This window comes from Echinops telfairi, unplaced genomic scaffold, assembly GCF_000313985.2.
Source record: "Echinops telfairi isolate 266 unplaced genomic scaffold, ASM31398v2 ScPeMD7_5;HRSCAF=22, whole genome shotgun sequence".
Taxonomy (NCBI): Eukaryota; Metazoa; Chordata; class Mammalia; order Afrosoricida; family Tenrecidae; genus Echinops; species Echinops telfairi.
The window spans coordinates 33,545,396-33,559,330 of record NW_022103901.1 but is presented as its reverse complement, the minus strand read 5'-3'; the positions used below and the strand labels follow the sequence as shown (position 1 = coordinate 33,559,330).

The window sequence follows — 13,935 nt, the reverse complement described above, 5'->3', positions numbered from 1 at the left end:
TATATCTTTTGATAACCGGGCACCATCAGATTTCTTTGCCACATTTGCTTATGCACCCATTTGTCTTCAGCGGAAAGGTGACCATCATAGAATGCCTGTTTACTAGAACAAAGTATCCTTGCATTGAGGGAGGACTTGAGAGGAGGCCTAATGTCCATCTGCTACCTTAATCCTAAACCTATAAATATATGCACATAGGTCTATTTCCCCACCCTCAGATATAAATATAGTTGCATATGTATATGCCTTTATTTAGACCTCTATAAATGCTCTTTATCTCCCAGCTCTTTCCTCTATTTCCCTTGACTTTCCTCCTGTCCCACTATCATGCTTAGTACCCAGCAGGGTTTCAGCAATTCCTCTTGGTTACATTCCCCTTGATCAAGCCCTACCAGGCCTCCTACACCATCCTCACCACCGATTTTGGATCACTTGTTGTTCTCTTGTCCCTGAGTTTGTTAACACCACTACCTTTCCTTCATCTCCCGCTCTCTCATGTTCCCCCGGAACTGTCGGTCCTGTTGTTTTCTCCTCTAGATTGTTCATCCGGCCTGTCTTATTTAGACAGACCTGCTTGGCCACAGTATCTTTCAGAGAAAGGAGAAGTGTGGCCAGAGAATGGTACACTTTCCCCTTCCAACCCTGACTCAGCTAGAGCATTTTTGTGGAATGATGGGAAAGTGGGTGGAGATGCCACCTGTTAGAGCATTTTTCCTTTTGAGGAGCAGTAGAGGTCTTCATTCCCAGTGCACCCAGGACGCCCTAAGGGACCCTCGACTTAGGGGCAACTATTCCCCCAGTCCTGAAACATCCCTGAACATTCTACCTGTAGTAGAGGCAGCAGGAGAATTTGGCCCCCAGGCAATTTACAAGCCTTTTACTCTAATTGAACTAAAGCAAATGAAAAATGAGTTGGGCAGTTACTCTAACAAACCCAAACAATACATAGAACACTTCCAGCACCTCACCTTAGCCTATGATCTAACCTGGAAGGATGTAATGGTCATACTGGGACAGACTATAACAGACTTTGAGAAAGAACGAGTGCTCAAAGGTGCTAGGAAGTTTGCAGAGGAGTTACATGTGATGAATGAAAAGTACCCAGTAGGGGAAACTGCTGTACCTTTAACTGATCCTGCTTGGAATCATAGCCTCAGGACAAGTGGGCACAGGAACATTTCCTGGTGTGCATCACAAATGGACTAAAGTCAGGTAGGCAAAAGGCCATTAATTATGTCAAAGTGATCGTGATTCACCAGGGACCTACGGAGTCTCCTGTAAGCTTTTTAGAGAGGCTAAAGGAGGCCATGAAGAATCATACTGCTATAGATATAGAATCCTATGAGGGGCAAGTCTTAATCAGGGACACGTTTCTCACACAGGCTGCACCGGACATTTGCAAGACGCATAAAAAACTAGTGCAGAAATCTGAAGGAGCTACCCTCGAGGAGATGGTTGCTTGTGCTAATACGGCCTTTTACAATAGAGAGCAGGAAGGGGAGGCTGAGGCCTGGGAGAAGGCGAGAAGGCGAGAAGGAAGAACAGTAGGCATGCTCAGGTATTGGCTGTATTTAATAACCGATGCCTGTTGAATGCCTCCCAGGTTTCCCAGGCCTTTGAACCAGGTACCAAGTGCTACATTTGCTGGCGACCGGGTCATTGGGCTGGAAACTGCCCTAACCGGAACAAGCCCAGCAGCAAGAGATCCCTGTTACTGGTCTGGAGCCTAGGGTGAGCATCGATGTGACAGGTAGGTCAGTAAATTTCTTTTTAGATTTTGGGGTCACCTATTCTGTCCTTATCTCCTTCCTGGACTCCTGGCACCATCCTGGGAGTGTCAGGAAAACCTGTAGAAACATTTTACTGAACCTCTCAGGTGCCTCTGGGATAACTTCTATTTTTCTCATAGCTTCCTAGTAATCCCTGAATGTCCAGCTCCTCTCCTAGGCCGAGATATACTGTCCAAGCTACACACCTGCATAGTCATCGAGCCTCATCCTCGTCCCTCTACAGCTTTCCAAATATTCTTCACAGTGGAGGAGCCTCAGATTCCCCCACAGGAACCATGGGAACAAGCCATAACTCCTGAATTTTGGGTCACAAGAGTCCCGGGCAAAGCTAAAGTATGCTACCCCTGTAAAGATTTTCCTAAAAGATCCTACCCAGTTTCCCCATCAGCGACAGTATCCTTTGAGACCTGAAGCCATCAAAGGATTACAACCCCTTATTAATAAGTTCCTCCAACATGGACTTTTGGTCCCTGTTAACTCCCTCTGTCACACCCCATATTACCAGTTAAAAAGAAAGATGGGTCTCATTGGCTGGTCCAAGACCTTAGGATAACAAATGAATCAGTGATCCCACTGCACCCAGTAGTGCCAAACCCCTGTGCCCTCCTAGGGGAAATTATGAATGCTTTTACCCCCGTTCCTGTGCTTACAGTGAACAAACACTCATACCTGTTAGTCCTAAGATTTTTATTTATTTCCTGTGACACTAACCTAACTTCAAGGGCACTGCTACCTCACAATCTTACCCTTGTCTCACTTAAACTGTTCACCTGTTTATCCGTTTGTTTATTCAGAAGTTCTCAGGTTACCAAAGCCTCTGAACCAAGTGTGCCAGCTCCAGGACCACCATCTCCTGGACCACCTCGACCTTATCCATCCTGGGCCCTGAATGGACAACCCTTTCTAACAGAGTAGGAAGGATATGGACCCCAAACCCCACTTCGCCCCTTTGGTCAGCAGGAAGTAGCTAGAGATGTCGTCACCCAGCACCCCAAAATTTTGGGTCCATATCTCTTCAGGGGGCAATGTTAGGTAGTTTAGCTTAGGGACTGGGGTGTCCACTACACATGCCCAGAGGTCCGAGCTACTGGCCCATGAAGGCGTGGTACACTGCGCATGGTCAGAGGCTCAGGTTTCCAGCCAGGAAGGGGAGGTACACCTGGGTGGGCACTGCACCTGGATTGATCCACTAGGCCAGGTAAATTCAATTCAGCCAATGGGGTCGACCAGGGTCATCCACCATGCCACTCTGCGTAAACCTGTGTAAACCTGAAACTTCTTCTGACTCTCATAAAACTCACTTGGATCACAAACCAGGCTTCGGCATGATTTTTTTCTAGCGTGGAGCCAAGGACCGAGGTTTATCTATTAGAGAGATCCTAACACTTCTTCCCAGACAGATCTGGTTGTTCTTTTGGCCATCCATGGCACTTTTCTGATTCTTTGCCAGCTCCATATTTCAAATGTATCTATTCTTCTTCAGTCCTTCTTACTCAATATCCAATATCCAATTCCACAGGAAGATGAGGTGATTGAAGATACCATGGCTTGGGTCAGGCACACTTTTGTCCTCAAGGTTAACGTCTTTGTTTTTCGACACTTTTAATAGGTCTTGTTGAGAGGTAAACTGAGGCACGAGGACAAACAGAGAAAAAGTTAAGAGGTTGTCACAGCTGTTTATTAGAAAAGAAGCTCCCGGACGAGGTTCTGTGGGTTAGCAAGGAGCCCAGGGAAGTTGTGCCCAGAAGCCAGGATGCAGGTTTTTAAAGGGGAGATGAAGAATGTCTGGAACAGGGGTCCTCAAACTACAGCCCCTGGGGCACATGCGGCCTGCCAGGTGTTTTTGCCGCCGCTGCCTGTCCTGCTTAGCAGCCGACTTGTCCAGTGTGCATAGGAATTTGTTCATCGTTTTTTTTAAAACTATAGTCAGGTCCTCCAACGGTCTGAGGGACAGTGAACTGGCCCCCAGTTAAAAAAGTTTGAGGACCCCTAGTCTGGAATGTGTGGCAATCAGCAGATGGGGCCTGGCCACTCCGAGAATTGTTTGTCGACTTCTGGCGGGTTCCCTTGTACTCAGAACATCTGCTCTCCCTTTCTGGTACCGGTTGTCTTATCCTGCGCCTTTTGTTCTGGCTTGCTTTCGGTCTTGAGGGTTGGGGTGGGGTGGGGGTGGGATGGGGTTCAGCCCCTGCTTTCCTGCTCCTGTCCAGACACTTGTGCAGTGAATTTACCCAATGTAATGTGTTGTCTGATTTCTTGGCTGCTGCCTCCCTGGGCACTGATTGTGGATTGCAGCAGATCAACCCTTGACAACTGTAATCTCTTCTCCGTTTATCAGGACATGCATGACCTGATCCTGTGGTGAGATCACCCACATGCACTCCGACACCAGGGCTCCTTCTGGAAAACACACAGGCCCATAAAGAAAGCAGGACACTGTAAAGACTGCTCCTCAGGACCACCATTCATCCGAGCCCACCTGGGCACGGCCCCAATCAAACTGGGATGGCAGGAAAGGAGGAGGACTGGAAACAGGAAACAAGTGGGAACAGTGTTGCTGTGACCAAGGTCACAGATCAACATCTGTGTAAATGGTTGAATGGAAAACAAATAGGCTCTGTAACCTTTCACACAAACTACAACACAATGTTAAAAAAGCGTAACAAAGAGTGGAGTGGTCAGGTATGAGATACAAAGTATAAGACAGGTGGACTTTCATGTCAGCAACGGTACTTGGCTCCAGCCCCAGCCATGCCTGTGGGTCCAGTTCTCCAAGAGATGCCAAAATACAAGTTTTTATTGCCAAAATCAAACTCGCTGCCTTGAGTCGATTCTGACTCATAGCGACCTTATAGGACAGGTTAGAAGTGGCCCGTGGGTCTCTGAGGCTGCCACTCTTACTGGCGTAGAAAGCCTCCTCTTTCTCCTCTGGAGCAGCTGGCGGTTTCTACCTTGCAGTTAGCAGCCCAATGTGCAATCACTATGCCACCAGGGCTCCTACGTTTTGGTTAAATATACCAAGTTTGAAAACACCATGTGAACCAGGCACCCATAAGAAACAAGCAGTTTGTGATCAGCTACTAGTGTAAAGGTTGGGGGTTCAAATTTACCAAGTGGTACCGCAGAAGGCCTGGTGATTTGCTTTTTTAAGATGACAGCTGTACTCGAGTTTAAAATTCTTAGTACTAAGTTTGTGGAAGGTTTTGGATACAGTGAAAGCCCTACATCCTAGATCTACACAAATGTGGAAGGGGGGGAATGAGGAGCTGATAACAAGGGCTTAAATAGAAACTAAATGTTTATAAAATAGTGATGGCAACATATGTACAAATATGCTTGATACAATTGATGTATATGGGTTGTTATATAAGAGCTGTAAGAGGCCCCAATAAAATGATTGTTAAAAAAAAAAGCAAATGTGGACTCCTTGAATTCTTCTAATCATTAACTGGCAGCATAAATAGCTTTGCCCTCAGGCAGAATATGTTTGAAAGTGTATTGCTCCCAGGGAGGGGCAGTCTAGCCCTTAGAGTAGTGGTTCTCAACCTTCCTAATGCCTCGACCCTTTAATATAGCTCCTCATGTGGTGACCCCCAACCACAAAATTATTTTTGTTGCTACTTCATAACTGTAATTTTGCTGTTATGAATCATTATGTAAATATCTGATATGCAGGATGTATTTTCATTGTTACAAATTGAACATAGTTAAAGCATAGTGGTTAATCACAAAAACTATGTAATTATATATTGTGAAATATTTATTTCTAATTACAAATAAATGAAATTTTGTCTTGAAGAATGGTATAGCAAATTAGAGGCTAGCGAATTTTGGGAATGATGAGGGCAACAAATGTATAGATGTGCTTTACACAATTGATCTATGTATTGTGATGAATTGTATGAGCCCCAATTAAAAAAAAAAAAGAGAATGGTATAGCCTGGGTAAGTCTTCATGCTGGGTACTCCTATGTGGGTGTATCTGCATGTGGGTGGACCCGCCTTGGTTCCTAAAACCATCAGAAATATGTGTTTTCTGATGGTCTTAGGTGAGCCCCGTGAATGGTTCGTGACCCACAGGTTGAGAACCACTGCGTTACAGACCTGCCTGGGTATGCCCTTGTTGGAAACTGGGGTATTGGTTCACATGAAGAGTCCTGGTGGCTTGGTGGTTACACATTGGGCTGATAACAGCAGGTCAGCGTTCAAAAACACCAGATCAGGGGTCCTCAAACTATAGCCCACAGGCCACATGCAGCCCGCCAAGGACATCTATCCAACCCACCGGTGTTTTTGCCGCCACTGCCTGTCCTGCTTAGCAGCCGACATAGGAATTTGTTCATAGTTTTTTTTAAACTATAGTCTGGCCCTGCAATGGTCTGAGGGGCAGTGAACTGGACCCTGGTTTAAAAAGTTTGAGGTCCCCTGCACCAGATGATCCTCAGGAGAAAAACAGGCTTTCTACTCCTGTGGTCTCAGAAACTCAAAGGGGTCTGAGTGAGAATCAAATTCACCCGAGGCAGTGAGTTTGAGTTTGAGGGACTCGTGGTCAGGAGTCCCACCCTGACTCCCTTCTTCGGAGGGCCCTGAACCAACTCGTTAGCTCTTCTGTCTGGCATGATATACATGTCCCAGTCATGGTCTCATTCCTGCTTCTGTAGTTCTACCTGTGACTGTGATGTATTGAACCACCTGGTAAAATTCACCTATTTAAGCTGCAGGCTCTCTGTAAATCCTTGGACACCAAATGACCTCATGCTGGTGATCTCCCTCATCCAGATGAATTGTCTTGGTCTTGTCTTTGTCCTGTTTAAGTCTTAGTACAAGTGTCTCTGTAAATTAAATTTGGGTTTGGGGTCTTGAGGAGCCTGCCAGTGTAGTGGGCTATGCATTAGGCTGTTAACCACAAGGTCAGCAGCTTACGCCTACCAGCTATTCTTCAGAAGAAAGAGGAGGCTGTCTGTTCCCAGAAAGATTTACATCCTTGGGAACCCACTGGGGCAGTTCTTCTGTCCATAGGGTGGATATGGGTCAAATTGACTAGATGACACAGGTTTGTTTCAGCCCCTACAACCCAGCTAAGGAAACTCTGTAGAGCAGTTCTACTCTCTTGCACATGGGGTCTTTGTGAACCCACATCAACTTGAAGGCAACATATTAGTGCTTAGGGTCACTTTGGGTTGGAATCCACCCAACGGCACCTAACAACAGGACAACCCTCTATTCTTTCCCTTTCATTTCCTTCCTCTCCCACCATTCGTAACCATCAACGTTTGTTTCTTTTGATTTGATAAGGTTTATCTTAATATTTTGTAAAGTGGTCTTATACAACATTCATCCTTTTGTGAATGAAAATTGAACATTGAATAAGGAAATCTGAATAAGAATCAATGCCTTTGAATTGGGATACTGGCAAAGTATACTTTGGGTTTGCATTGACTGATTTTCCAAAGGAGATTACCAAGCCTTTTTTCCTCCTCTTAGTGTGTAAGCTATGTTGAAACCGGTTCAGCATCATTAGAACACGCAAACATCCACTGACAGGTGGGTGCTGGTTTGAGGTACATTGACTGGGAATTGAACTAGGGTATCCTGGTTGAGAGGAGCCCTGGTAGCACTTGGACTGTTAAGGGCAACGTTGGCAGTTCAAACCCACTAGACGCTCCATGGGAGAGTAATGAAGCTGTACAGATTAACAGCTTCGGAAATCCTGAATAGGGCTGCTGGGAGTTGGAAGAGATTCTATGGAGTGGGTTTTGTTTTGCTTGTTTCTTCCAAATGGGAGGTAAGAATTTTACCATTAATCTTTTGTTGTTAGTAGGTGCTAGTGGGTGGGTTCCACTGAGCCCTTGTAATTAGCCTGTGAGAACTATTGGGGCCCACTCTGACCCATCTGGAGGCAACGTTTTCAAAACCACCCTGGAGTCAGCTCACCCAAGAGAAGATGCCCCGCCCATTAGATTGAGGGAAAGGGATTACACTGCAGCTGCTCCATACTTGCCATTCCTCAGATCAAAGTCCTTTTCTTTGCCTAGCCTGAGCAGATGTTGCGTCTGTGTGTCAGCAAGCACACTCTGGAATCGTGGAATCCGTTTTCAAAGCTAGCATTTGTGGAATGAATGGCCTGGGGGGTAGAACTAAGAACCCAGTCTCCCTAGGCTTGGTGAGTCAAGCCCAGCAATGTCAGTCCCGGGGGTATATGTTGTTGACCAGCACTTATCTATGGCTCTAACAGCTTATCTACAAATTACCTCACAAGAGCTTCTCAGGGAGTCCTGTCCTATCATGTCCAACGCCCCAGTAAGGGGGGTGCTGAGGGTACCCCCAGTTCTACACCCACCTCACCTGGCCTAAGGAGGGTAGGTGGGGTACAGGGGGGGAAGAGAACTTTCAAGAGGTCCCACGGACAGTTATTTGCATCCATTGACTTGGTCTCTTGTTTCTCCTGTCCCTTCTAGCGGCGAGGCCTGACGTCAGACACTGACGTGCTCCTGAGCCTCAGTTTACTGGCTCTGAAATGGACCTAATGTCTGCCCTTCCTGCTTCCTGGGGAGGGAGAGAAAGGAAGGGCGCGCCCTGTGCACGGGCCCTGTACATGGGAAGCCTCCCAGCGCTAAAGGGGACGAGATGGTACACAAAACCCCCATTGTCGTGCCTAGCCCCCACGCACGCCGCGGCCGTGGGCGGATAGCCGCGTGCACGTGACCGCCCCGCCCGCCCGGAGTCTGGGCGTGGCCTCCCGGGGCGGCCTGACAGCGATTGGTCTGCAGGCGGAGCCGACGGCGCGCGCGCGGAAGGAACTGACTCGGAGGCGTGGCCAGGCGGGCTGGCGGCTATTGTGATTGGCCAGGGGCTCGGTGGGGCGTGGCGCTGGTGCGGGTCCCGGGCCGCGGGCGGGGCCAGAGGCGGCGGGAGTAGGGATTGCTGGCTGTGCACCTGAGAGCCGCCGCCCGGCTCCGCGCCCGTCGCCACCGCTCTTGCCGCCGCCATGCATCGCTTCAAGGTGTCCAAGTTTCGACATACCGAGGCTCGGCCGCCCCGCCGCGAGGTAAGCCCGCGTCCTCGCCCGCTGCCAGGCCTGTCGCTCCCGGGGGCCCCTGCGTGGGGATCCCCCGGAGGCCGACCCCCGTGAGCCCCCAGTTTCCCGGGCGCCCCCTACAGGCCCGGCCCACGTCCGGCAGTCCAGCATCCGGGGGCAGAGTCCGGTGTTGTGGTGATGCACCGCCGGGTGTGTGTGGGGGGTTCCGGATACCCACCCTTCAGACCACCCACCCAGGGACCTTTGAGCCGGTGCATCCCTCCGGGCTGAGACCTAAGAGGGGTTCTGGCTTCCGGTCGGGCCCCTCGGGGAGCCGAGACTGGGCTCCAGCTCCTCCGCCCTGCCTCCGGGGTCCGTGTCCCGGGACGTCCCTCTCTGCTCTGACCTGGTTGGCCGCGCGTGCCGGGCCGGAGATGGGGAGCCCCTCCCTCGGTTTCCGCAGGCGCTTCCTCCTTTCGTGGTTGGCGCTTGCTCGTCCCAAGCTCTGCGTGCGGTTCCTGTGCAGCCAGCCTGGGTGTTGGGTGGGGCTTGGGAACAGGGGCAGGTGGCACCGGAGACAGAGTGAGGGGCGCCTGAGACCCGGGGTTGGGGGTGAGGGCGGCGACCTGAGGAGGGCGTGTGTCAGAGAGTGTGCCAGCCTCAGCTTGCAGCACCCTGGGTTGTGTCATCCCAGGGCTTGGGAGTGTCCCTGAGTAGTGGGGCCTCTACTAACCTCAAGTAATTATCTGAGTAGCCTGGGGCTGGCCGAGGTTCCCCTAAATTCTCTTGACACTGTTGCCCTGTGCCCTCTAAGTTCAATACTCAGGGAGCCCTGGTGGCTTAGCTGCTAACCCCAAAGTTCCTATCCTCCACTGACTCCTTGAAAGGAAGAGTTGGCAATTTGCCCCCCCCACCCCCCCACCCCCCCGGAAGGTGGTGTTGGTTAGGTACTGCCAGCCCTGCACCATCCTCAAACCCAGGGCTATGCATGAGCCTGTGGTTGCAGTCACTGTATCACTGTGTCTCGGAGAGGGCCTGCCTCTTTTCTTGTTGCCCTTCTATTAAGCATGGTGTCCTCCTCCAGTGAACTGGTCTCCCCCATGGCATGTCCAAAGCATGAGACAAGAAACTCTCTGGGAGCGTTTCTGCTCTGCCACAGTAGGGTCGAAAACCAGGTGGAGGACACCGAACAACAGCAACTGCTGGAGCCATGGGGTGACCCTAGCAGCCCTACAGTTCAGGGGGGTGGGGGTGGGGGCGGGGGCTAGGGGCCGTGGCAGACCACCAAAGAAGCACAGAGATGTTGAAGTTGATCGCAAGTGTGAATAAGTGCACTGAGTTTCAGTGCAGTTTGCGTTACTGGGGTGGGGGCAGGGGGAAGGAACAGCTCAGAAAGGAGAATGAGCATGATTGCCCAACTGCCTGTCAGCTGTGTCGCCAAATTGTACGTGGAGAAACCGTTGGATTGGTGTATGTTCTGCATTCTAGTCTCACTGACAGTCCCCTCACCACCACCCCCACAAGAAAAGTGCTTAGAAAAACACAAACACAGGAGGTATGTGGGGGGAGTGTTATCATCACAATAAAAAGGGTCTAAGGGGGGCCAGCATGTCACATTGAAGCTGAGGCTGAAATTGGAGCAGGGGGAGTGATTTGGGGCTCTGGTGGAGGAACCGAAAGTAGCCCTTGATGTCGAGCTCAGGAGCAGAGAAAGGGGGTGGTGGAGATCAAAGCTGGCCCCGTAGAGTTGAGCGCCCCATAAGTTCTTTCTAAGTGAGACAGGGAGCCATTGCAGGGCCGGAAGAGGGACGTGCTCAGATGTGCATGAAGACCAGCATGGATGCTGCTCGCTTTGTTGGGGGGGTGGGGGCGACAGACCTGGGGCTTGCTCCCAGGTGGCTGCATTTCAGTAAGGCCCATGGGCAGGCCTAGACATGTGGAAGACAGTCTAAGTTGGAGAGGCGGAGTCCCAGGTAAGCTGTCCTTGGCAGCGGTACTTCCTGTCACTGTACTCTACACACCAATTTTGAAATCAAACTCACTGCCATCAAGTCTGTGCCACTTTACAGGGGCACTGTAGGCCTCGGTAGAAATGCCGCTGTGAGTTTCTGAGACTATACCTCTACTCAGGGAGTAGAAAGCCCTGTCTTTCTCCTTCGGAGTGGCTGGTTGTGTGGCACTGCCGGTCTTACAGTTAGGTGCCCAAGACTTAACCACCATGCCACCAGGGCTCCTGCCCATCAATTGAGATGGGGAAATAGCACTCTACCTGTATCAGGTAAAACCGTGAGACAGGATCTTTAGTTTGCTGCAATGTCTCTTGGCTGCTGTGGGTGCTCAATCTATCAGGCGGTAGTGACGATAGAAACTAAGCGCAGATCTTGTTGGGCTTCATTTCAGAGCAAATGCCCCTAGGTAGAGGGATGTCCGAGTTAGCGCCTTCTGGTGAGGGTGTGCTGTCCGACACCCCCATCCCACCCCCTGCCCCCCGACACAGGGCTTTCCTGGGAAAGCATGTTCTCCCAAGGTGGACAGTGCAGGAGGTGCCTTGCCTGGCTTGGGCGCCTTCTCCCAATGCTGGGAGGACCCTCCTCGGTATGGGTGCCCTGCAGCAGCATAGCTGAACAAGTGGAGAACTCCGTCTTTCTCTCTGTTGGCCCTCACGTCTGTCTTTGCTTTTCTCTTTCCATTGGCTGTGAGTCGGACTGCTGACCACAAAGACAGCCCTGTAAAACCACCAGTTGCTTCTCAGGAGAAAGATAAGGCCATCTATTCCCGTAAACGGTTACAGTCTCGACCCTGACCGGTAGGGTCACTATAAGTCATCATTGACTCAATGGAGTGAGTGATTTTGTTTGTTTGTGAACAAGAACACGCATACACTTGTAAACTTACCACACACGTGCGCGCACACACACACACACACACACACACACTGTCCAATTGGTCCATTGATTCTGCTCAGTCTGAGTGTCCCCCTGACTGCCTCCTCCCACTGTGTAGGGAACCAACTTACTATATAAACTCACCCTGTTCGTGATGCCGGTGAGGAACCTCAGTGATGCACACTGGTAGGACACACCAGTCGGCTCCGGGGAAGGAAGACCTGGCTAGCTTCCTCCATAGGGCCTCCAGACCCACTGCTGTGGATTCAGACTCATGGTAACTAGATAGTACTGATGAGCGCTGCCTCTCAGGTTCCCACGGCTGTGAGTCTATAGAAGCAGCTGCCACAGCTTTCTCTGGAAGGGCCGGTGGGTTCAAATGGCCAACTTTTCTGTTAGCAGCCAAACGTCTTACCTAGTGCTCTACTGGGACACCTTCCTGAAAGATGACATGCAAGAAAGCCCTGTGGAGTGACTCCACTCTGTCACACACAGAGTCACCTTGAGTCCAGGGCTGACTGCCCAGCTGCTGATTGCAGCAGCCAGGCAAGTTATTCCGTGAGCACGCTCCATGGACTGGGTCTGAGCCAAAGAAAAGCATCTCTAATGGTGTAGCTTTAAGGCAGAGTTCTGCAGTTGGCTCCCTACTCCCCACCTGAACCCTTACCACCACTTTTCTTCCATATTGGCAGGCCTGGATCAGTGACATCCGAGCAGGAACTGCCCCCTCGTGCGGGAACCACATCAAATCGAGCTGCAGCTTGATCGCGTTTAACTCTGACCTCCCAGGTAGGGGGGCTAGGACATAAGTGTCCTTACATGGAGCGGGGAGGAAGCCAGGCTGTTCACAGGTGCGGGACTTGGAGGATTCCACTGGTGCTCAGAGAGGAGTAGCCAGGCAGAGCTTTTAACTCTAAAAAACTAGGCAACGTGCAAGCATATTAGACTGGGGAGTTGTAGCAGCCATGTTGACTGGTTTGCACAAGTGTGGCTGAGAGGTGGGCAGAGAGACTAACACCTCTCTGTCTGAGGAGGGTCAGGGCCTTGTGTCGCCTCCTGCCCACTCCTGGGGTCTGAAAGACTGTTCTGGAGTGTCTGGGGCCTGTGGGAGGCTGGGTGCATGGGATCACAGGATTTGAGAAGCTGCCTTGGGTTAGTTAGGCAGACTGAGACTTCCTACCAGCTTAAGCAAAGAATAGGTGCATTGACATGTCCAGGGCTTTAGGAAGACTAGATGCAGGGGCTGATGTATACTCCCAGAGTACAACCCCTCTTGCTCTATCCCTCAGCTCTGCTGTCCTGGGTATTGGCTTCTGGTAAACCACCCCCCTCCATCCTGGGAAAAGTGATCACCAGGTGGCCTCTCGAGAGCCACAATGCAACTGAGAGATAACCTCACCTAGATGTCTTCAGTACATCAGCGCTCATAGAAGATTCTTCCATACAACAAGGGCCTCACTGGGGGCTGGCAGCTGTGTCCACAGGGATGAGACCAGATGTTACTGGCCGTCTAGGGGCAGGGCTTGTCTCCTCTAGGAATCAGGGTTCTAGGACTTGGGCCTGAGGTAGGGGGTCTCCAGTAGACCAGAGGTCACAGCCGCATGTCTGTTTGCTTACCAGGTGTGCTGGGCATCGTGCCTCTGGAAGGCCAGGGAGAGGAGAAGAGACGCGTGGTGACCCACCTGGGCTGCCATTCAGGTGAGTGGAAGCCTGAGCCTTCTTTGGAGTCAGACTCCCTGGCCCCACCACACGTGGATGCTGGTCCCCCCTGTCGCCCTCGCTGGGGATTCTGGTGGAAAGAGTTGGTCTTGGACTTAGACGTTTGGGGTCTTAGTTTAGCGTTGGGGAGTGGTCTGCTCCAGGTTACCAAACCAGGAGAGAGCTCTGGGCACTCCCAGCCTCAAGAACATCTCTGGTCCAGACTCCAGGAGCCTATCAACTGCCAGGATTCAGCCCTGAGTGGCCCTTAGCCCAGTGTTCCCTCTTGGCTCCCAGTGGGGTAGTCCTTGCTGCCAGGCCTCCTCCCGAGCCAGGCTGCTCAGGGTTCTCCAGCGAGGGGGCTGGGCTGAAGATGAATCCTCACACAGAGAGCGTTTGTGTGTAGCGTCTGCTACAGCGGGGGCAGCTGGTAGCCAGCCAGTGAGAGGGAACAGTGTGCCCTGCTTGGGCTCAGACTGCACCCGTTTGGCAGCCTGCTGGCCTCCGCTTGGCAGCTGCAACCCTAGCCCTGGTCTGATGCTGGG

At 51.1% G+C, this 13,935-nt stretch overlaps 1 protein-coding gene across 2 annotated transcripts in view; it reads left to right on the top strand.

Moving 5' to 3' along the window:
- The first annotated feature begins 8,755 nt into the window (after nt 1-8,755).
- Nucleotides 8,756-13,935, top strand: part of LOC101663309 (mitochondrial import inner membrane translocase subunit TIM16) — a 70,572-nt gene continuing 65,392 nt past the window's right edge. For both annotated transcript variants that reach the window (XM_045283998.1, XM_030884394.2), the window contains exons 1-3: nt 8,756-8,837; nt 12,385-12,481; nt 13,313-13,390. In XM_045283998.1, the coding sequence (XP_045139933.1) occupies nt 8,778-8,837; nt 12,385-12,481; nt 13,313-13,390 (235 nt within the window). In that variant the 5' untranslated portion in view covers nt 8,756-8,777. The remainder of the gene's footprint in view (nt 8,838-12,384; nt 12,482-13,312; nt 13,391-13,935) is intronic.